This window comes from Trichoderma asperellum, chromosome 7 (assembly GCF_020647865.1).
Source record: "Trichoderma asperellum chromosome 7, complete sequence".
Lineage (NCBI taxonomy): Eukaryota > Fungi > Ascomycota > Sordariomycetes > Hypocreales > Hypocreaceae > Trichoderma > Trichoderma asperellum.
Window position 1 is genome coordinate 2,801,480 of NC_089421.1, and position 20,874 is coordinate 2,822,353.

Consider the following 20,874-nt stretch of genomic DNA (forward strand, 5'->3'; position numbering starts at 1 on the left):
ATGTTTGTCGATTCTACTAACGGAGTACAGATGAGTGCCCGCGGTTTTTATCGAATACAGTACCTTGGCCAGATGGAACGCGAAGAGGAGAAAAAACTAAATGCAAGCCAACAGACTAGATCATATTTAATTCTACGCAGCTGAAGCGTCCCGAAAAAAGAAGAAAGAGAAAAAAGAAAAAAAAAGTCATCCCGAGGCTGTACCATGCCCATCCCTTATCCCTTTGCTTTTGTGTCTTTATCCCATAACAGCGGAGATTCATCACATTAGCTATAAAGCCCCTTCTCTCTGTGTCTCTCTCTCTATTTGCGGCATTCATAAAAAGTAGCATGTAGTCCCAGTGTCATAAACAAGTCCCCCTTTGCCTTTCTGGCTTTCCCGTTTCCATTCTTCCGGCAAACGGAGTCTAGTTTCTATATCCTCAAACAATCAAAAAAGCAATGGGCCTTTTCCCCTTAATTTCTTCTTCTCTCTTTACTGAGTGGCGCATTGGGCTTGGCCATCACCGGGTTCGTCGTCGTCTTCCCATTCGTTTGCGAATCGAGGATCGCCTTGGTCAGCGCCCATCTGGATATAAAGCTTTAGCAATTCAGTTGTAAATAATAGTCAAAAGGGTCCGTCTGTTTGTATGCTTACCTCTTCAATATCGGCACCATCCTCGTACTCGACTTCGTCAATCTCCTCAGCCTCCACGGCAGGCAGCGCTGGTGGCAGAATCTTTACCAGCGTCTCGTACGCAGACTCGTCCTTTAGCCAGTCGTCCTCAGGGAACTCAACCTTGACCAAGAGATACAGGTCTCCCTTGGCCTCACCCCTCTTCTGGGGCATACCCTCACCGGGGATCTTGATGCAGTCCACCGGTCTCAAGATCTTGCCCCGAGGTCGGTTAAGCTGGATGCCGCGGCCGTCAAGGTGCTTCAGCACCACGCGGTTGAATCCAGTCAGCGCTTCGCTCAGAGACACCGTCAGCTCTGCCGATAGATCGTTTCCGAGTCGAGAGAAGACATCGTGGGGCTCCTCGACCAGGGTGAAAATGATGTCGCCAGGAATCTGGTCGGGGTACTGATCCGCCTCTCCCTCCAAGACAATGCGCTCGCCCTGCATGGATCCGCGGGGGATGTAAATCTCCAGCGCCTTCTTCTCCTGAGTTGTTCGCTTGCCCTTGCACTTCTTGCACCTATCCTTCTCCTTGTAGACCTTGCCGGATCCTGTGCAGTGATCGCACAGGACAGTCTCGCGTCGCATCATGCCAGGGCCGATCTGGCGGATAGCCTCAACCATGCCGTGGCCCTTGCAGCGCTCGCAGCTCGCGGGCTTGGCCTTTTCTTTGCCTCCAGAGCCCTTGCAGATGCTGCAGACGACCTGCTTATTGGCCGAAAACTTGACCGTCTTGCCCTTGTATAATTCTTCGAGAGTAACCTTGTACTCCTGCTCTTCATCGGGTCCCTTTCGCGGCCTCATAGGTCCACCACCACCGGGGCCACCAGGACCGCCCATGCCAAATCCAAACATCTGAGACAGGATATCGTTCAAGTCGACCTCCGGGCCGCCGGGACCGCCTCTGGAGCCGTCAAAGGCAGCCATGCCGTGGGTATCGTAGAGATGGCGCTTGTCCTCATCGCTGAGAATTTCGTAGGCGCGGCTGGCCTCTTTGAACTTTGCTTCTGACTCTTCACGCTGGTCCTCGGGAACCTTGTCCGGGTGGTATTTCAGCGCGGCCTGTTAAAACTGTTAGTCGACATGTAGAGCATGGGATATACGACGCAGCGCGCCAGTGGTGCAGTACCTTGCGATAAGCCTTTTTGACCTGGTCGGGTGTTGCTGTTCTATCGATTTCAAGGATATCTAAAGAATGGGTCAGACGACAGCGCATCGATTAAAAAGACAAGAGAGGAACACGGCGCAAAAGAAAAAACAGGTCCACCGATTCAGACGTACCGTAGAGATCAACCTCCCCGTCTGAAGCCATGGCGATGGCTGGGTTTTATTTTTTTTCCCTTTGTTTCTCAGGTAGGCAGATTCTCCCACCACTGGAAGGCGATTGCGGGAGTGGAAATCCAGAAAATCTTTTGGCGCGGCGCGGGGTCGATTCCTGGGAACCCGCAGTGCGAATTCTGGTTGCTGCCTTGGCAAAAAGGACAAGGACAGGCGTCAAGAAAAAGAAGAAGAAGAAGAAGAAGAAGGAAAACAAAAGAATTAACCAAAGTGACGAGAGAAAGAGAAAAGGAAAAGGAAAAAAGAAGCCTCTTTGTCAGCTCGGTAATACAGCCCGATGGCAATTTGACAGGAAAAGACGGTCCGGCGGGCTGCTAAATTATTAGCAACGGGAGGCCCAGGATTTGCCGAAGCGCACGCTAACAGAGGCGCAAAGACAGTCAGTCACTGGCGGCTCAGGCCTGGAGGAATTGGATTGCTTGGCCAACAGTCGCCTGCATGGAGAAGTCGAGGTGACGTATCACAAGATGGGCGCAGCAAAGGCTTTTGGCATTGTGAATGCCTAATCTGTGATTTTTACTTTGGATGGAGTTTTTAATTTAACACGGTGTTATATCATCTCTACTTCTTCACTCTGGAGGTATACCAGGATAGTCTCTTATACGTCTCTCTCGCCTATTCTGCGGTACCGAGCCCGAGGCTTTCTTTATCAGTCTTATCAGCAGCCATCTTTATGTAGAATGTACCCATGCACTCTCGCGCCTGCTGCTGGTACTTTCCAACGCCACTTGTGGCGCCGGGTGTCGAAAATTTACGCCTCACGCCTAGTCGAGCAGCGCTGTGGAACGATTGGCCCAATGGACTTAGAAAATACTCAGGTACGAAGATATGAATGAGACCAGCAGACACTGCTGCAATTTTCCATCATGGCCTCGTCCGCCCTTCGGCTGAATCTGCGGAGAATAACCTGCCGTTCAATATGTGAATCAAACAAATGTGCGGCTGCCCACCACCTGAGCCGAAATTTCACTGCATCTGCGGGCCTCTGGCATGACAGGCAAAGCATCATCCCTAGCCAAAATGCCAATTCAGGCCAGAGACGGGCTTACAGTTCGGGGCTGAAAGGGCTTCGGAATAAAAACAAGAAAGTCAGAGACGAGGCTTCTCAAGAATCAGATTCTCCCATGATCCTGGGCCAAAACGCAGACCTTCCAATCCGGGCACGATTTGCGCCATCTCCAACGGGATACCTACACCTGGGGTCACTGCGAACAGCGCTGTTCAATAAATTGGCTGTGAGTGCCTCGAATGGAGGTGCTTTTATTCTTCGCATTGAGGATACAGACCAGGTACGGTTTAGTTTGGACAGTAGAAAGAGAACAAAGGAACTAAATTTGTTTACAGAATCGTCTGGTCAAGGACGCCGAAGAACGGTTGATGAAAGACCTCAAATGGGCAGGGCTTTCATGGGATGAAGGACCTGATTGTGGTGGGCCATACGGTCCCTACAGGCAAGTAAGTTGAAAGGAGATACTCCAACAAGCACTGCTTCAGTTAACAGAGTATAGTCCGAGAGGCTGCCGGTTTACCATGAACATGTACAAAAGTTGCTGGACCATGATCATGCCTACCGATGCTTCTGCACTTCTGAACAGCTGGAATCTCAAAAGCGTGAGCTGCACGAGGCCGGCAAGCCCACCATTTACCCCGGGACATGTCGCTCCATAGATGCCGCCGAATCTGATCGCAGAGCAAAGGCTGGAGAGTCCCACGTGGTTCGCTTCAAGAGTAACAAGTTTGGTCGGCCCAAGCTTCGCGATGCCATCTACGGGCCATTTCAGAAGAAGGATATGGAAGAGGATTTTATCCTGATGAAAACGGATGGATTCCCCACGTATCACCTCGCCAACGTTGTCGATGACCACCTGATGAAAATTACACATGTTATTCGCGGCGAGGTATGTGACTTGCCATTTCCGACTTTCAGCAGAACATGTAATTAACCATGTCGATACAGGAATGGCTCATTTCAACGCCGAAACACATTGCTTTATATGAGGCATTCGGCTGGCAGGCCCCGATATTCGCCCATCTCGGCTTATTAGTGGACATTGACGGCAGCAAGCTCAGCAAACGAAACGATAGCGTCAACATATCCAAATACCAAAAGGAGGGCACATTCCCCATGGCCCTACTTGCCTGGCTGGCAAATCTTGGTTCTTCGTTCAAGCGGGACGTGCAGCCGCCTCGCACCGTTGCAGATGTAGCTAATGCTGTAAGAGTTTTCCCATCTGTTGAGTATCTTGAAACAGTGCTAACATCAGATAGCTGACGTTTAAATTTACCCGAGGCGGTATCAAACTAAACCTAGCAAAGCTTGAACATTTCAATAGCAGATACCGGGATGCAATGCTCTGGAAGCCCATCCCTGCATTGGCTGACCAAGAGGCAAAACTCATTGATCAGCACTTGACACAACCTGTTTTGAAGGAAATCGAAAAGGTTACAAACGGTGATATTGAAAACGCGGAACTCACAGCAAGAGAGTGGCGGTTGCCCCTTGAGCTCGTTCCAACACTGTCTGATGCCGAAAAGAAAGCTCAATACGTGTACAAAGCCCTTGTTTCAAAACAAGGAGGCTTTCAATCTCCCAGCCAGCTTGTATCTCAGCATCCGTATCTCTTTTGGCGGGTGCCCTTGAACGTTTACAAGATGTCTCTAACAAAGGCACGACCAGAGCAAAAGGTCATTGACGCTCTGAAAGATGTAATCCCTCAAGAAGGCCTCTGGAACGGCGATTGCACCGAGGTGATGCAAGCTATACAGTCAAAAGTCGAACCTCAAGGAGTCGATCAGCTTACTGTTCATAATGCACTGCGGGTAGTTGCTGCCGGCGGGCAAGACGTCGTCTCTCAGAGCAGTTCTAGGATGCTCATGTTGTTAGGAAGAAAGGAGTGGTCGTATAGACTTGATATTGTCATACGGCTTTTGAACGACCTGGGGGAAAACTAATTGGACTGGCTTGAAACAAAACTTTGTAATGTTTGCCTTTTCCGTGGTTGAAAAGAGGGTGGATTGAATGAGAAGTTGTGTTGCAGGAGTTATGATTTGTTCATGTTTACGATTCCTCTACTGTATCTATATAAAGGGCAACCTCAGTCGCCGAAGACAAATGATGAGCAGCAAACTCAATTACTACTTGCAAAGAAATCCTGCAACATCAAACTCTCACAACTCCAAGCTTTCACCTCCTCCACCTAACACTTTCCAACCTCAAGCATACCAACAGACAATCTACAGTATCGCTTACAATACTGCATCAATACCAACTCGGAATATTCAAGCAACACTGACTCGGTGAAAATGCCCTTCATTGAGGACCGTGCTATATCATGGGAAGAATGCGCCAGCTTTGTTAAAAGAGACATCTCAAAACTTGAGCGGGCTATCAGAGAGGGCAAGGATATCGCGCTTGACGATTCGTTTCCGATAAGATCGCTCATCAGCACTTTTAATGGGTACGGGCCATCCAGCGGGCGTCCAATTGAGGACGTACATGGCGTGTCTGGAGAATTCCGGCTAGCCATATGCCTCGAGCATAGCATCAGCCTGGTGGTTTCAAGTCTGATCCAGCTCTACTATCGGAATAGAGATCTGGTGTATGAGCTGGACGAAAAGGCCGCAGACATCAAGGCTGCTCAATCAATACTTAAAACTCTCGTCATCTTCATTGGGTCCTACCGCAGCCATTTCGAACAACACGGGGCAAAATACGAAGCAGTCCGAAGAGACTGCGACAGAATCTATATTGGATGGCATGACCAGCGAGCTCGGCGGTCAGAGGTATGCAGAATTCAACAATGTCTTTCTTCTTCTTCTTTATTTACAGTAACTGACTTTGGAATCATAGGCCGTGAGAGAGGTGGTTTTGGAAGAAGTCGTCATGGAGCAAGGAGTTGTGAGGGACATGGGAATACAACTGGTTAAAATCCGAACAATGATTCAGACAGGCGATTTAAGTCCGGGAGTGTGAGTTTGATGTGGGTTGTGAGGCGAAAGACTGCGGTCTTTCTTCATTTCTTTCGCTTTTGTTTTTTCTTTAGCAAGTTGTCGAAAACAAACTTCTGTGTGAGGCATGAGATAAACAGAGAAGAATCGGCTGAGAGAAGTTATGGGGCGATATTTCATGTCTATCAGGTAGTACTGACTCTTTGAAAATAAAAAGAACAATTGTCCGGCTTTACCACAAAATGAAAGACTTCTAATGATGAATTCTGATCCTCCTGATAGTGAAAAAGCGTTTACGCGCAAAATAGCCTTCATGAAACATCTGTCCATATCTATACCGCACTACTGCAATGTTAAAGCACTTAGGAGCTGAGCAGAGTTGACATATTCACGTGTAAGGTAGGGTATATCAAATATATATATATATATATATAATAATAATAATAAACTTTTCAATTTTTATAATAAATGTCATATTTAAAAGCATTGAAGCATTTCCCTTTCTATAATTATAAACGAAAGTGGCGGGGAATCAGATCAACATCAAAGCATACAAACAGTCCATCTTTCCATCATTGGCGCGTTTCTCTTCAACAAATTATAAATCATAATATTTTAAATCGTTGGTCTGTTTCGAATGGTTGTAAAAAAAAGAAAGTTTTTTCAAGACCTTGAATCTCGTAACCTTATGTCTCAGTCATCGCGTTTTGGCTATGAATGAATAAATGAATAAGCGTCTCATCTTCAACCCATATATATATATATATACACCAGAAACCTACCGTCAACTGAGCTGTATCCAGGCAGGCACACCTTTAGACAAGAGACTTTCGCTGAGCCCGGAATCGACGCACAGGAACAGGAAGATGAGTGCGGTTGGGCGAGAAGTGAGTCTCGTTGCCGCCACCAAAGTAAGTGACGTTGCTGGCGCTGGTGTCGTTGGTGAAGTAAGGAGCGGTGGTGCCGTCGCCGCCGCCGGTCGAGCTGATGCTAGAGACACCAGATGATGCACCAGCGCCGGTTGTTGAGTTTGCAATGGCCGTGCCGTTTGCAATGCTTGTAACGTTGGCAGGGGTGCTGGCCACGCCGGTGGTGTTGACCCAGTGGAACGAGAACGAAGGCAGGGCTGCGGCGGCGGCAGCGTAGGCGGCGACAATGACGGCGGAGGTCTTCATTTTGGCTTGGCAGATGTGGTGACGGATGATCCTTGTTTCTTTCGTGTATGGGCGTTGGGTTTTTATTTCCTCAAACGAGTGTATACAATATACGAGGGTTAAAAAACAAGCAGTTGATATCACGGCTCAAGACAACGGACAAACGCAGCAGGAGAAAGAAGGGGGAAAAAAGAAGAGAGAAAGAGGACCAAAGCGAATCAACTGCAGGAAACACTCCTTTACTAAATACTGCTCGGGATCCATTTCCTTCGAGTCAAGGCAGCCTCGTCCACCGCGTGCGATGCACGTTATTCGTACATTGCTCAGCAGCCCGCTTGCGTACTCGCACTTTTACGGAGCATCGACTATCAGTACCCATGGTAAATAACTGGGGGGGTGCCTTGCACGGAGCCAGCCGAAGAGAGAAAACAAGGCCATGTAACTGGCCAGCTCAAAGACGGCAGTCTCTCCTGGATGGACGGTCGGTGTGAGATAGGGAGGGCCGTGCAAAGGCAGAGATCGACAAGAGGTCGAGAGGAGCATGGCATGGCATGGGCTCCACCGGCGTTATATGGACCGCTCGCCGCTTTTCTCTCTCTCTCTCTCTCTTTTCATATATACTGGAGCATCTTAGCGATGGTGACATGTGAAGAGGAACCTTGCAGTGGATCATATAAATGGAGAACGTGGACAAAAGTGGGAAGGGCAAGGAAGAGGAAGAAAAAGCTTGGCCTTCTTCTCAAATTCGGACGTTGCCTTTGTGATGGAAGGGAGGCGTTGTCTAAGACGTCGTGGCGGTATTAACAACGATAACTAGCATGCGGTGTCTTAGTCTAATGTGACCTCAATGACAGAACGCCACAGCAGTTGGTACCCTGTTGACTAAGAAGCAGAGAAAAGAAGAAGAAGAAAAAAAAAAAAAATCTCCGATTTGATATTCCACGGTGTTATCAACCCCCTTTTCCGAGGTGTCGTTATCTGCATGCAGTGCTAAAAAAGAGCCCCATCACCAACTTTTTTTTTGGGCGGTAACGAGACAAGGATATAACGCAGCAGAGTGGACCGACCCCCCGGTAAAAAATAAATGAAGAAGAGAAGAATAATATCGAAGCGTCATGCTGCAAGCGAGGCCGAATGAGCAACACCAAACTGATGTGATCGATCAGTGAAGTTGGTGAGACATTTACAACTTGCGTGGACATGCCGTGTCTGATACTGTGATTTTCGCCATCGCGACAGCGTCAAAGGCATTAAACTCTGCACCGGTGAAACAAGAAGCGATTTGGTGGCCCGTACCCACGGTGATGTCTCCTCCGCGCCAATAACGGTCCTGTGCTTCGTATAACAAAGTCTCCAGTATTCCCGATGGGCCGTTGTGGACGAGAGAGAGAAAAACGACTCGCGTCGTGCATTCTCCATAATATCATCTCTTTTCCCCAGAAAAAAAAACCCCCGATTTACATTTTAACCCATATACTGTGCTGTTTCAAAAAGAAGAAAATTGGAAATAAGAAGAAAAAAAAAAACTTCGCAAAAGTCACACGCCACTGCAACACCATCTCCAGCCATAGCGCCAGAATCTCGCAGATCACAGAGGCGCCTAGTTCCTAGGGCTCCAGGTACCCGCGCGCCGAACCAGATGCTAGTTTGTAGTAGGAAGTTGGCGGCGCCATCGTAGATTTGACAGCAGCAGGATCGTGCGAGTGTGTGTTAGACAACGCAGTGCTACCCAGTAGGATATGCAGCCGAAAGGGATTCCATGCAGGAACAAGGAGCCTGGGGGAAAAGATGGCCATTGTTCTGCTCACGGTATTTGTGCATAGCCTGCATGGAAGCCGCAAGAAATAAAAAGAAATATGGATTCTCCATGAACCGACATGGCTTATGGCACTCTCGCAAATGCCCATCACCCATCAGCTCTTCTCTCTTTCGCTTCGGGCAGCAGTAATACCGACCTGTATCATCAATCTTAGTTCTTGAAGCTTCCATGGCACCCATGTCCTTCGCCAAAAGAAGGCGCATTATCCATGCCTAGTCTCTCAACAAAACCTCTTACCGACTGTTCCATCATCATAACAGCCATGAGGCTGCCTTCGCCAAGCGCATTCGCAAAATCCGGTATTGTCCCCTGTCTTCCAAATGTGGCATATCGCTCCACTGCTCAATCCAGATACAAGACGCTAGCACCTCTTCGTTTTCTGATCGGCCGACGAAAACGCCCAAATATATTGCTTTCTTCCCAGGGGCAGGGGTCTGCTTGGACTAACCGCTCTGCTCCGGCATCTATTGTTCGTATTCGCTGAATGTAGAGAGGATAGTAGCTACTTGAAGGGTAGTAATTTGGGTAGTCATTGCACATAAATAGCCTTGAGCCAAGGCTGTCTAAACTATTCCGACCAGAATGGCCATCCTATTCTCTCGCCAGGTATGACCGCAGGGTCCACCTCTTTTCTATCTAACCTCTTTTCAGCTGCCAACTTGACAGGTCCGAGATGAATGCGCGGGAGCACTGCTCCCCTTGCATTCATCATGGGACTGTCTGTCTATCCCACCTGCATCCACCATAAATAAACAAAATAACATCGAGATATAAGCAAAATAAGACAGTAACCAAAACAGATTCTCCTCAAAAGGAGACATTATTCCACCTCAACTTTAGCGTCTCATGCGGCACTATTCTTCTGTTTTGGTTGCCCATTATGTTATCCGTCAAAACAACGGCACGATAAGAAAAAGCCCATCGCCATGTCCTAGTACAAAAACACTCAACAAAGAAAAGAAGGTAAGAAGGGGATAAAACAAAAAGACACTTTGCAGTGTCCTGGTCGTTTCAGATAAACCAAGGCGGTCTAAACATCTACAGTTGAAACGTCGTATCGTCTCAAACGCAATGGTGTTGAAAGGACCGAAGAAGGGGAAACAGTAAGCTATGTCGCTGATGTCGTAGTCGATATAGTGACCTAAGAAAAAGTCCGCTCTGCTTATATTCGAAATCATCGAATAGGGTATAATGCGATTTAAACTTCAATAACCCAAATCTGAAAAGAAACCTTGTTAGACAACTCAACTTGGAAATAGCATGGCCCGACTGCGGCACGCCAAAGCGGGGAGGAGATGCCCAAGGCAGCAGTCGACTCATAAGCCTTAAAAACTCTAAACTCACCTCCATTTTGCCAACATCCAACCTCTGTCTTTTTGCTTGGCTCTTCGCGCTCTGAATCGCCACGTCCAAGTCATCTTGGTCGCCCATCGTAATCATGTCGTCCGGCACGTCTTCGTCCTTCATCTTGATCTTGAATCGCCTTCGCAGGCCAAACTTGTCTCTGATGCGATCCACAAAGTCCGAAAACTCGATGGATGTACCAATCATGATATACCTCACATCGTCTGAGTGAACCTTGACACGGATCTTCCGTATATCAGGTCGTCGCGATGCCGCGCGGGAAGGTCGGGAAACGGATCCAGGGCCGCGTCGCACGCTCGAAACCATTTCGAATTCGCCTTCGTCAAAGGATCCATAATCATAGTCCGAACCATCGTCATCATCATCGTATCGCTGTTGTCTGGACCGAGACTGCTTGCTTCCTCGCCCGCCATCACCATACATATCATATACTTCGTCGCCATATGGGGACTCTTCCTCAATAGCTCTTTGTCTTCGTGGAGGTTCTCTGGTGGAGAAACCCCTCGAAGGGTTAGCGGATGCTGATCGCGAATGTTTCGATCGATCTTGCGGAGACATTGCCTTCTCATATCTCCTGCTGCTCTCTTGCGTCTGAATGCTAAGCTTCCCAACATTCGGTCTCGGTCCAGCGCTCCGTACAGAAGCACCCCGACTTGGTCGATCGTTTTCAGGGGGGGGAGTTGGGGGGAAAGCGTTGTTACGATTGTTTGGAGGTTCAGACTGCTGTCTCCGGGATTGAAGGCCGGGCTTGACCAGATTTGTCGCCGCGAAAGATAGATTTTCGGTTGGCCGGTCGTCTTTCGCCTCTGTTTTGGACTGTTGGGAGACAATAAGCAAGTGAAATGGAAAGCCGGAAAACGAGCACTTACATTCTTCATCTCAGAGCCGGCAAACCCGGTAAATGCATTGGATCGGTCCGAGGCCGCAACCAATCTGGCCTTGCCGAGATAATCTTTGGTTTTCAAATTGCGGACTTTGGCCTCGTTTGGTCGATACACAACACCGACAGGAATAGAAAATACTGTATAGCCCTGTTGTACGGTAAGCGACACCCTTCATGTTACTAGGGTTTCTGATAAGACTAACCTCGGCTTCCTCTCGAATAGCTTCGTCGATGACGTTGTGGTCTTCCACGACCTTCTCCTTAACGGCATACGCCAAATCCTGCATTCCAGCCTCTTTCTGCTGCAGATAGATGTAGCACAATCCTCGATTGAACAGTACTTCGCATGAGTATAACTTGAAAAGGAGGCCAAGTTGGGCATAGTCGATCACGCTGTTACCTCGCAGATACAGCAGCGTATCGTTAAAGTTTGCCAAAGCCTCTTCAAAATCTCCCAGCAGAAAATTTGAAACACCCTGCTGGAAGTATGCGACAGCTAGGTATTGATCTAGTCGGATGGCTCGCTGATAACACTCGACCTAGACATATAATGCATTAGCAATGGTATATCAAAACGGTATCTAAGAAAGGGCACAACCTACAGCTTTCTCATGCTCGCCCAATGTGGCGTGGATAACGCCCATGTTAAAGAGAATCTTGCTCGTATCGCCGATTTTATCGAATTCGCCAAGAGCGTCGTCGAACTCATTGTTGTCATAACGAGCTAGGGCGGCTACCCAAGTCTCGATTTCCTGTATAATCAAATCATGTTAGCATACATATCGCTCGTATTGTCATGGATATATGGCGCTGCTTTCAAAACTGACCTGTTTCAGCGACATCGTGCCTATCTATGCACAGGGGCACAAAGACGATTGCAGCGTGGCTGGCTGAGCTGAGCAACGACGTGTGTATCAAATGATATATATCCAAGAGCCAAGAGAGCAATTGGCGCCTCGTAGCGTCGAGGCTGAGAAGAGAGGTAGCACCGCCGGCAGCTCGAAGGGGGGGAGGCAAAGACCAGCTTTAATTACAACGAATGGCCGCCGAGGTGGCCTGTCCAAGCAATGTCCAATGCTTCTCAGGCCCCAGTGTGTCAGCTCCTCGCCTGTTGGAGACAGAGCTGGTATTGGCTCAAGCAGTTGTGCGAGCGGTAAGTGCACCTTGGCGGGAAGTGGCGCGAGCCGAAAATGATCCCGTGATAGTGCTTGAAGTTGCCGAATCCCAGAATCGACAGGCGGAGAATTTTATCCCAGGCCACCGAGCACGATTTTTTCCTTTGGATGCCGTTTCTCGTAGTAATATTCTTGTTCCCTGCCTCTTTCTTTAGATACCCCGAGATCAAGCGAGCGTATACTAATTGATCCGACTCTGTGCGTCGGCACAAGGGGGGAACAACTCCGTGGGGTATGCAAGTGCTGATCTGTATGTCACCCGATTTCTGGCGCTCCCTGCGAGTATCTGGTCTATACTCCAACGTGAAGAATCCGGCCGGCGGAATATTAAATGTTATTTTTAGCTGTTGTGACTCCGACTCAACGAGTGAATTAGCCGAACTGATGATGAAAAAAGCAGAAAAAGATTGTAGTGTTCTAAAAGATGGACGACAGGTTTGCGGCGCTATCGACAAGCCAATGTGATGGGTCGAGTAGCGTGCATTTGGGCTGGGAAGACAAGCAAAAAGAGTGAGTGACGAGTGGAGAGAGGACGAGGGGCAATGGACGTGGCGTGCAGTAGTAAAAAGGAAAATTGGGACTCGGAGCTTAGCATGGGATGGTGGAACTGGGAACTGACCTGCCGTTCTCTGGAGCGTGCCGTGGTTTTGGACAAGGGCTGGTGAAGCCTCACCTATGTTCCAAATCTCACGAGGGGCGCCAAACACTGAGCCAGGGTCCAGAGAAGGGGGTGCGCATGCCGGCCTGAGCGGAGTACGCACTTGGACTCCTGTTGCTGCTGCGTACAGTACCTCGTAGTCGAGCTCGAAGCTGCCGGGCGGTATACCATACCCCCCCAATCTCGGCACTGGCACTCGCCTTTGTTGACTTTGGGCTCGCAAGCTCGTACGGGCGTGCTATGAGAGGCGTCGATGGCGTCGTGGAACCAGGGGTGGCGGGTCTAGCTCTCCCTGTGTCGCAGGACGGCCGGTGGCTTGCACCGTCGCGTGGCCATGGTGCTGGGCCGGGTGTTGGCCCTGCTTAGCTACTGCTGCTGCTGCTGGGTAGCACAGTCTCTCAGCCGAGCTCTCCGTATGAGAGACGAGTCGCGCTCTTCGCCTATCAGAGCAGTTCATGCGGGCGGTTGTTTTTGGGCCGGACGCTGATCTTGTTTGGGGCGCTTGTTGGCACAGAGAGGGCACTGGACGTGAGGTTACTGAGTGCCCAGCTTCAAGCGAGGAGCTTACCAGTTCTAGCAGCTTGGCCCTGAGTCGCTCGGCCGAATTGTTCCCAAAACAGACTACGGGGCACCGGAGTAGCGTAGTATCAGGTCTCTTTTGCGCCTTGAATGAGTAGAATAGCAGTGGAAATAGCACCCACTCAGCTCTGGGAGGTGGTAGATCAGGTAGGTATGGTAGCAGTGGTAGCGCTAGCCGCAGCAGTAGCGTAGCGTGCTCGTCAACATGCCAAGGGCATCGGATGGCTGCATTGCGCTGATTTGTTTCTTCCTGTTGATTAAATGCGATGATGATCGAGGCTAGAGTTCTAAATTGACCTGATCCTTCCAGCCACGTGCCCAAAGCACGAATCACTGCTTGGGCACTTGTCCTTTTATTGCATCCAGCAGGAAAGAGCAACCCCATATCTGTAGGTAGAGAGGGACCTGCCAAAACAACCTTATCAATCTACGACTGCGTTTCGCACCTCGTCTTCCAACGATAGAGCATCCTGCACTTCTCCATCTCTCTTCTTACGTCCATCTTATCCTCCATCCTCGACCATGCCGTCTTTTACCTTCCATGACCCCAAAATAGCACTTGTATACTGTGCCAGAACGCTCTACATGTCGGCGCTCCTGCTCTTCGCAGTCCCCTCCTCCGTGCAATCGATCGATAGCCCGCATATGCGGCTGCACGCATAGACGTGGACAAGCACACTGCAGCGGCATAAGTCCAATTTCAAAGGTTATAAGGTGTGCCTATTCTGGGGCAGACGGCGTTGCAGCTCCCGAGTCGATGTGCCTGACAGCTCCGCTAATTGGCTCTCGCCAGGGGCCAAATCCTTGCAAGCCAGCAGCGGCGCGTACCTTTTCGGCGACCCTTGCAGTTGTGCAGCCCTTGTTCAGCCACCTCCATGAAGCATCGAAAAAGATCCTCTGTTCCAGCCACTCCTACGTTAGGCCAGTGTAGTAGCAGCAGGAATAAGCCAGATCCAGTTGCTACAAGCAGACAAGGCCCAGCTGTTTGGGCACCACCGATAGCCAGCGTAGCGATCAAGCTATACCAGAGCTACTAAGCGCCCTGAACATTGTTGGCTTGTGCTCATCTGCAAACTAGCGTATTAGCTTCCCCAATCCCACCAGCCAGTCACCCAATGCGGCAACCAGATTGGATGAGATACCAACTACGTACGTACTTCACGCCGTTCAACTGGACCAGAATGAGATGATGGTGTCATCGTTGATATCCTAAGCTATTTTTAACAACGGGCTACTACTAATACTACATCATATCCCACGCATCCGACGGCGGGAATAGACAAAGTAGCATCTATCAACTTTCACCGCCGGATCATCACAAGCACATTAGTGGATAGCTGGGTCCGATGCCTCATTCTGGGTAGAAAGACGGGGGTGCCCTGGGCTTTCAGCGCTTTCATCACCGCTAATGGCGTACATCACGACCACTTGGCATCGTCATGTCAGTCATCCCATTGTGCAGCGGGCGGCAACCATAGACTAGGCGAGTGAGTTGCTTGAGATAACCTCACTAATGCCCCGCACATACGGCTAATGCTTGTCGTTGGCGAGCTCACTCAAATAACTGCTGCTACTAATAGTATCCAACTCCCCTAATGTGGGAGCTGATGCTTCATGCTTGCTAGTGAAATCCATCACACTACTATTTCACAAACTTGGCCCATTAAACCGATCTCATTAGCTCTCTACGCGCCGGAGATCCTGCCTCTCATGCCCCAACGGGGCTTCAGAGCCAATGAGTTCTCTAACGAGGGGTTCACGCACTGATATCACTTTCCACGTCTGACCTCTGCCTTTATCATTGATATTTCCCAAGAGTGAGACGATTACCAGGCCAACGACCTGGGTTTTCGAATACTAGCACCTATATTATCATAAGTACTAGTACAGCATTGATAAAAATGATGGTACGTGGAGGGGGGTGAGTTTAAGGCAGATGGCCCAGGAATATTCGAAAATGCTTCCCGGTCAGTGGTGCCATTGAGCAAGCTTGATCATCCGATTGTCTGCTGAGAACAAGGCACGGGGTCCCGTGGTCGTAATCTTGGCGTTTCTGCTCATCACAGTTCCGTTGCTTTTGGCGTCATTGGCAGCTGTCAAACCCCGTGTATCGCAACAATAGCCCCAGCCGTTGCCATGCAAAGAAGAGTTGAGAGAGCGTGTCAATCGTTTCTCAATGTATGCAGAGCTGCTCAGCCTACCACTTGAATGCTTTCAAGCGTAAGTAGCTGATGAGCCTCGCGCTTTGACGAATACTAACTAGTAGTAGGTAGTGACGGTGCTCTGTGCTCCGCGCATAGACACTACTACTGATCCTACGAGATACCTCAAGGTTACCACTTGGCACTCGCTAAAGGCGCTGTGCCAGCTAGGACGCATGAACTGGAGGCGTTTCAGTGAGATTAGAAATACTGGACCGTGCTCTTGCGTAGGCAGGCATATTCTCCTTCGCTTTACCTTGACGTTGTCGAACCCCCTGTAGTTGTCGCGTTACAAGATGGCTCTACACCGTTTCTGGACCCCTGAGCGGCGTGAAACTGTCAATTGAGGCCTAATACTACTATGTATCACTCCGCTATCGTGGAACAGGTATCTCGGAAAGTTTCAACTCTCAAATGCCGGTTTACAATATCTGTTTAGCGTCTTGGATTGACGAGATTGGTAGAAGATAGTGGGTGAGATTGATGAGAGATGGTGAATTAAGCTTAAAGGAAAATGGAAGCAGTGGTAGGGGAAGAGCGCGGACAGCTTGGCAAAGGGGGAAAGCCACTTGCTTTACTCGTTTATTTCGTTCATCGAAAATAGCGTGGCCGGGCTACAGCATACCCTTCTTGACTTCATCCTTTCTTTCTTCCCACAGTGTCTTACCTGTGCAAGAGCAGACAGTCTTGTCATTGTCCCACATGCCCGCGCTTCGCGCAATGACGCCAACCACTGTGTTGTCGTCATTCTTCAGCGGCAAACCCTCATCCTGTCTCGTCAGAACCATGGCATGGCCAATGACTTCCCAGATCTGGAAACCGTGGTCTACAAAGGCAGATCCCCGGCCGTCCTCAGATACCTCGATGACGCCGAGGGATCCCTTTGGCGCCTCTTTGTTTCCCCCGGACCAGACTGGACCAGTAGACGCAGCACCATCTTTGAGATCTCCGTACTCTCGAATAGTTGCCCGATAAGTGCCGGGAGCAACACCCCTCAAGGTCAGGTCAATCAATGTCCGCTCAGGGTTGACCTGCACCATCCTGGCGAGGCCCCTCACTTCCCTGTCAAGTTCCTCAATCTGCATGTCTGTGAACGTCTCCAGGATGCTCACAGCAGCACCTGAGTAAACAAGGTCTGTGTTAGCCACTGTTTCTCATGCCCAATGGATCCTCCTTGGCGAAACATGAATGATCCGCCACATCTCTTAGACGAGCGTCTCCATGAAAAGGGGCCGCTGTCATAGCACGCAAGGACTGCCTTGACTGAAGGCCTGGCGGCTATCTCTTTGAAACTTACTGTTTGAAGTGCCGGACCCCCGGAGGATGGCATCTCTCCCAGTGGCTTGGATAGCCTCAACGATAGCAGATGGTGCGACTGCGGCATGGCCCGATGCGTTAGCGAATGGCAGATAAGCTCGTGAAGTGGCATGCTCAGAGCACGGTATCGTGTGATAACTCACCAGATCCCTCGACCGATATCAGCTGGTCCTTGAGATTTCCTTCGACCTTGCTGATCCCATCTAGTTTGTAGATTGAGTCTGAAACGGACTTGACGCAGCCGTCGCAGGAGAGCGGGACGGCGAAGAGGGTCTGTTTGCCCAGTGTTTCATCAGTCTCTTAAGCGTTTGCATGGACTGTGCACGTTTTTTTCTTCTTCTTTGGCTTCCATTTCGCTGTTTCAAAAACAGGAGGAGAAACTTTCTGGAGAGGGCGAGTGACGTGAATGGCAAGGCGTACCTGGAAGCTGTGCTTGACTGCCATTGTGCCTTTTCGACGACTCTGTTAGCAGCGCAACGCGGGGCTCGTTGTATATATCGAGGATAGGTGAGATTTGTATGCGCGAGTACGTACCTGTGCTCGACGCGCTAGGGCTAGCAGCTCTAATATCTTGTTGAGACGGTGGCGAGTAGCGAGAGGTTCTATATCGATACGCAGAATAGCCAGCAAAGACGCCAAATGAAGCTGCCAGAATCTTGGAAGTTGCAGCGTTCTTAAGCGCCATTTATCTGGATCTTATGAGATTTACGGAGACTGCCAGTCAGTGCTTTGAAATCCATCCATTGGCGAGTGATGCCATAACGCCGGGATTACAGCGGTCCCCTCCAGATTGTGGAGCTCCACAAGCTTTGGTGCAACAGCTTAGACCTCCGTTAGAAGCTCGGATTTTCCACTGTATAGCCGATAGCAGGAAGGCGATAAGGATCATGTGACTTGCGAGATCGATAAGCTGTGATGAGTCAGCATTCGGATAGCTGCAATTGGCTATGCGCAAACTTTCGAGTTCGTGATGTTGATATTGCCCGCTCTGGAGTAGAAGTTGGCGAAGCCTGCAACGAACGGTGACAATCTCACCGAAACTGGTGCGCTGGTGCTGGTTCTTTTAAGCCATTGAAATTGTTTTTGTGTCCCTTCCATAGACGTCAAGTCTTTGCACGTCACTCAACATGTCGCAGACAATTGGTCTGGTAAGATTTTCCATCTCTCATGGCCGCCATTGTCGGATGCTTCTAACAATTTGCTCCAACAGACAAGACTCGCCTACTCTCGAGTATGGCACCAGATCTCCGCCTCAACACCTCACCCAACTCTCACCACCCAGCCCAACGTCACTCCCCCTTCCCTGGGCCGCCTAGCATCCCGAATTGCCGTGCTGCTCATGGGCAAGCACAAGCCCACGTTCGACCCCTCCACCGACTGCGGTGACTACGTCGTGGTGACGAACTGCGCCGCGCTGCACACCACGGGCAACAAGAAATGGCGCAAGAACTACTACCGACACACGACGAGACCTGGTAGCTTGAAGACTGTGACTATGGACGTGCTGATGGAGAAGCATGGCGGAAGCGAGGTGTTGCGGAAGGCGGTTAGCGGAATGCTGCCGAAGAACAGGCTGCGGGACAAGAGGCTGGCGAGACTAAAGGCGTTTGAGGGAGAGGCGCATCCGTATAAGCAGAACGTGATACGGTTTGGAGGCAAGGTCGTTGGGTCGGAGGGCTGGCAGAAGGCAGTGGAGGCGATACGGAATACGGATAAGGATAGGTTATGAGGGGGATGAGGGGAGATGCTGATGATTGGTTTTTATTATTGGGATGATAATCTGATGAAAAGATTATTGTACTATTTGTACTATATTTCGTGTGTTGATGACTCTGATACGAAAAATACGGGGCTTGCTGTTCTGATAGAGAATTAGAGGCGAGGTTCAAAGAGATAAAAATGACCCGACGCTTCTAGATTATTGTACCTCGATGTTGACATTTTTTTTTTATTTCAATTCAAAATCAATTCATACAGAAACGCTATACTACTAAAACAACTTGCGTACTGCCATGCAGTAACCCATCATGACATATGAACGTAATACGCCTCCTCCAAGGTCCTGATCCATCATCTAACTTTATGATTTCTTTGACACACTTTTTTTCTTTATTATTTTTACAGGTGTGAATCGCGGTTAGAGGCTGGACCACGAGCAACTTCACATTTGATGAGACCATTGGGGTTTGATTGTGGGACATAGACCTCGGCGTCCTTGCCGGTATTCTTAATGCCCTTGTGCCAGCTTAGATCTGTAGAATTCCTGTTAACGACTCGTTCATATCACGTTGAACCTAAATGTATCAACTTACCAAGCTCGAAAAAGTGCTTGTTGGGCAGCGAGTAGGTGACCAGGTCGGTTTCCGGCACAGCGGCCAGAATCTGCTCGCACATCTTGTACATGGTGTTTTGCACACTGGCGCTCTCATCCTCAGCAAATCTGGTGAGCGTAACGTTGCGAGCTTCCTCCCACGCCGGGTTGAACTTGGAGCTCGCCTCCCGCACGGCTTTTACATCGGGGAATGCCTTCCACTTCCAAGTGGCGTCAACGTCAGTGGACAGGATGCGATCCCAGGTCTCTCCCAGCGTGGTGAACTCGTCCCGCACGAAGCCGTGGAAGGCCGAGCCAGTGCTCTTCAGCACTGTCAGGCCCACGATGCCGCTGCTGATGACGATGCCCTCCTTGCGGCTGATGCGGGCCTCGACGTTGCGCGTCTCCTCGCCGTCGCGCAGAAAGCTATGCGGATGCGGCTTCCCCCTAATCTCCATGCGCGTCCAGCGGTGTGTGACGACCTTGACATTGGCGGCGTGGATGTGGCTGTATTTCTCAATGAAGTGGGAGCCGAGGATGGCGGCGAACAGCTCCGGTGGGTTGACGGGGTTCTGCTTGGCGGTAATGAAGATTGTGTTCTTGATGGAGTCGGTGGCGACAACGACGCTGTTGTCGCCCTTTGTGTAGGAGATGTCGATGTCGCCCTCGAGGAGGCAGCTGACGGTCATCTCGGTGACGGTGTGGATGCCGGTGGCGGCGTCCCGGTCCGTCTTGAGGACGCGGACATTGTCTTTGCCGTAGCGGGCGGCGGAGACGTGTGCGGAAGCCATGATTTTTGCTTAACTGAGTGATTTGATGTGGTGATGGGGATGATGGTGGTGGTTTACACGTGAGACTGAAAGGGGAGGCCGCTGAGAAAGGGATGTGGTCACACGGGATGGGGAGCTATCCGGACGCCAATTACCAGCCAAGAGGAAGTACACACAGAGGCAAAGATGGTCAGAAAGTAGAAGATGGAAACGAAACTGCAATGGGACAAGGAAGAGGCGGATATGGAGTCGAGTCTACTGGAGTGTGGTGGCCTGATATATATACTACTCGTACACAATTGATGCTTTGCCGTTGGCTCCAAGATGATTGATCCCACTTAGTACGGGCCACGCACGTGCATATCTGACACGGACGACGACACGGCTCGTCTCGGACATCGCCTCATGCTGTCTTTCACCTAGCAAACGTGCCCGGCGCAAAAGGCAAAAAAAAAAAAACGATCGACCATGCATATAGGGCATCCGGCAAAGCCCTCCCCGACAGCGGCATGAGCGGCAAGCCGAGAGTAGCGTAAAGGGCCACGGGCGTCTTTGGGGGAAGACAGTGCAGTTTACAGCGGGTGGGGTTCGCCAGAGCCCGGAGCCCGCCGAACTCCCAGCGCCGCGGTGCTCCGGGGGCCTGATCTAGCTTGTGGCGGGGGTCTTTTTTGGGGGGAGGCCTGGAGACGGGTTGAACCA

General features: G+C 50.1%; 9 protein-coding genes across 9 annotated transcripts; 3 read left to right on the plus strand and 6 right to left on the minus strand.

The window, feature by feature from the left end:
- Window positions 1-101: 101 nt before the first annotated feature.
- TrAFT101_011642 (uncharacterized protein) lies at window positions 102-2,479 on the minus strand. Its single transcript, XM_024910115.2, has 4 exons — window positions 1,939-2,479; window positions 1,787-1,845; window positions 637-1,719; window positions 102-567 (listed from the first exon to the last, which is right to left on the minus strand). Exons 1-4 carry the CDS (start codon window positions 1,967-1,969, stop codon window positions 475-477), a joined length of 1,266 nt encoding a protein of 421 aa, XP_024757931.1. The 5' UTR covers window positions 1,970-2,479; the 3' UTR covers window positions 102-474.
- Window positions 2,480-2,861: 382 nt separating this feature from the next.
- TrAFT101_011643 (uncharacterized protein) lies at window positions 2,862-4,947 on the plus strand (the record flags this gene model as incomplete). The annotated part of the gene is made up of 5 exons (XM_024910114.1): window positions 2,862-3,284; window positions 3,340-3,450; window positions 3,504-3,893; window positions 3,953-4,210; window positions 4,264-4,947. The coding sequence occupies 5 exons, from the start codon at window positions 2,862-2,864 to the stop codon at window positions 4,945-4,947; spliced, it is 1,866 nt and encodes a 621-aa protein (XP_024757930.1).
- A 351-nt stretch (window positions 4,948-5,298) lies between these two features.
- Window positions 5,299-5,968, plus strand: TrAFT101_011644 (uncharacterized protein; the record flags this gene model as incomplete). Its single annotated transcript, XM_024904263.1, has 2 exons — window positions 5,299-5,778; window positions 5,846-5,968. The coding sequence occupies 2 exons, from the start codon at window positions 5,299-5,301 to the stop codon at window positions 5,966-5,968; spliced, it is 603 nt and encodes a 200-aa protein (XP_024757929.1).
- A 790-nt stretch (window positions 5,969-6,758) lies between these two features.
- On the minus strand, window positions 6,759-7,118 carry TrAFT101_011645 (uncharacterized protein; the record flags this gene model as incomplete). Its single annotated transcript, XM_024900807.1, has 1 exon — window positions 6,759-7,118. One exon carries the CDS (start codon window positions 7,116-7,118, stop codon window positions 6,759-6,761), a length of 360 nt encoding a protein of 119 aa, XP_024757928.1.
- A 1,092-nt stretch (window positions 7,119-8,210) lies between these two features.
- TrAFT101_011646 (uncharacterized protein) lies at window positions 8,211-8,516 on the minus strand (the record flags this gene model as incomplete). Its single annotated transcript, XM_066129322.1, has 1 exon — window positions 8,211-8,516. One exon carries the CDS (start codon window positions 8,514-8,516, stop codon window positions 8,211-8,213), a length of 306 nt encoding a protein of 101 aa, XP_065985454.1.
- A 911-nt stretch (window positions 8,517-9,427) lies between these two features.
- TrAFT101_011647 (uncharacterized protein) lies at window positions 9,428-13,500 on the minus strand. The gene is made up of 7 exons (XM_024904262.2): window positions 12,959-13,500; window positions 11,992-12,683; window positions 11,767-11,916; window positions 11,368-11,703; window positions 11,151-11,312; window positions 10,261-11,097; window positions 9,428-10,135 (listed from the first exon to the last, which is right to left on the minus strand). The coding sequence occupies exons 2-7, from the start codon at window positions 12,004-12,006 to the stop codon at window positions 10,115-10,117; spliced, it is 1,521 nt and encodes a 506-aa protein (XP_024757926.1). The 5' UTR covers window positions 12,007-12,683; window positions 12,959-13,500; the 3' UTR covers window positions 9,428-10,114.
- Window positions 13,501-16,102: 2,602 nt separating this feature from the next.
- On the minus strand, window positions 16,103-17,876 carry TrAFT101_011648 (uncharacterized protein). Its single transcript, XM_024908623.2, has 5 exons — window positions 17,629-17,876; window positions 17,515-17,543; window positions 17,238-17,367; window positions 17,075-17,152; window positions 16,103-16,897 (listed from the first exon to the last, which is right to left on the minus strand). Exons 1-5 carry the CDS (start codon window positions 17,777-17,779, stop codon window positions 16,392-16,394), a joined length of 894 nt encoding a protein of 297 aa, XP_024757925.1. The 5' UTR covers window positions 17,780-17,876; the 3' UTR covers window positions 16,103-16,391.
- Window positions 17,877-18,221: 345 nt separating this feature from the next.
- Window positions 18,222-18,823, plus strand: TrAFT101_011649 (mitochondrial 54S ribosomal protein uL13m; the record flags this gene model as incomplete). The annotated part of the gene is made up of 2 exons (XM_024900836.1): window positions 18,222-18,242; window positions 18,305-18,823. 2 exons carry the CDS (start codon window positions 18,222-18,224, stop codon window positions 18,821-18,823), a joined length of 540 nt encoding a protein of 179 aa, XP_024757924.1.
- Window positions 18,824-18,999: 176 nt separating this feature from the next.
- Window positions 19,000-20,434, minus strand: TrAFT101_011650 (uncharacterized protein). Its single transcript, XM_024904261.2, has 2 exons — window positions 19,407-20,434; window positions 19,000-19,346 (listed from the first exon to the last, which is right to left on the minus strand). Exons 1-2 carry the CDS (start codon window positions 20,194-20,196, stop codon window positions 19,213-19,215), a joined length of 924 nt encoding a protein of 307 aa, XP_024757923.1. The 5' UTR covers window positions 20,197-20,434; the 3' UTR covers window positions 19,000-19,212.
- Between the last annotated feature and the right edge of the window lie 440 nt (window positions 20,435-20,874).

Bases quoted from the DNA above. Each gene is read 5' to 3' on its own strand.
- TrAFT101_011642 (XM_024910115.2), bottom strand. From the start codon at position 1,969: ATGGCTTCAGACGGGGAGGTTGATCTCTACG. The intron at 1,846-1,938 runs GTACGTCTGAAT...CCCATTCTTTAG, and splicing joins CGGGGAGGTTGATCTCTACG to ATATCCTTGAAATCGATAGA. The intron at 1,720-1,786 runs GTACTGCACCAC...CAGTTTTAACAG, and splicing joins TCAAAAAGGCTTATCGCAAG to GCCGCGCTGAAATACCACCC.
- TrAFT101_011647 (XM_024904262.2), bottom strand. The intron at 11,098-11,150 runs GTAAGTGCTCGT...GTCTCCCAACAG, and splicing joins CCGGCTCTGAGATGAAGAAT to TCCAAAACAGAGGCGAAAGA. The intron at 10,136-10,260 runs GTGAGTTTAGAG...GTTTCTTTTCAG, and splicing joins TGGATGTTGGCAAAATGGAG to ATTTGGGTTATTGAAGTTTA.
- TrAFT101_011650 (XM_024904261.2), bottom strand. From the start codon at position 20,196: ATGGCTTCCGCACACGTCTCCGCCGCCCGCTACGGCAAAGACAATGTC. The intron at 19,347-19,406 runs GTAAGTTGATAC...GGAATTCTACAG, and splicing joins CAAGCACTTTTTCGAGCTTG to ATCTAAGCTGGCACAAGGGC.
- TrAFT101_011648 (XM_024908623.2), bottom strand. From the start codon at position 17,779: ATGGCGCTTAAGAACGCTGCAACTTCCAAGATTCTGGCAGCTTCATTT. The intron at 17,368-17,514 runs GTACGCCTTGCC...CTGGGCAAACAG, and splicing joins CAGTCAAGCACAGCTTCCAG to ACCCTCTTCGCCGTCCCGCT. The intron at 17,153-17,237 runs GTGAGTTATCAC...GCCATGCCGCAG, and splicing joins GATATCGGTCGAGGGATCTG to TCGCACCATCTGCTATCGTT.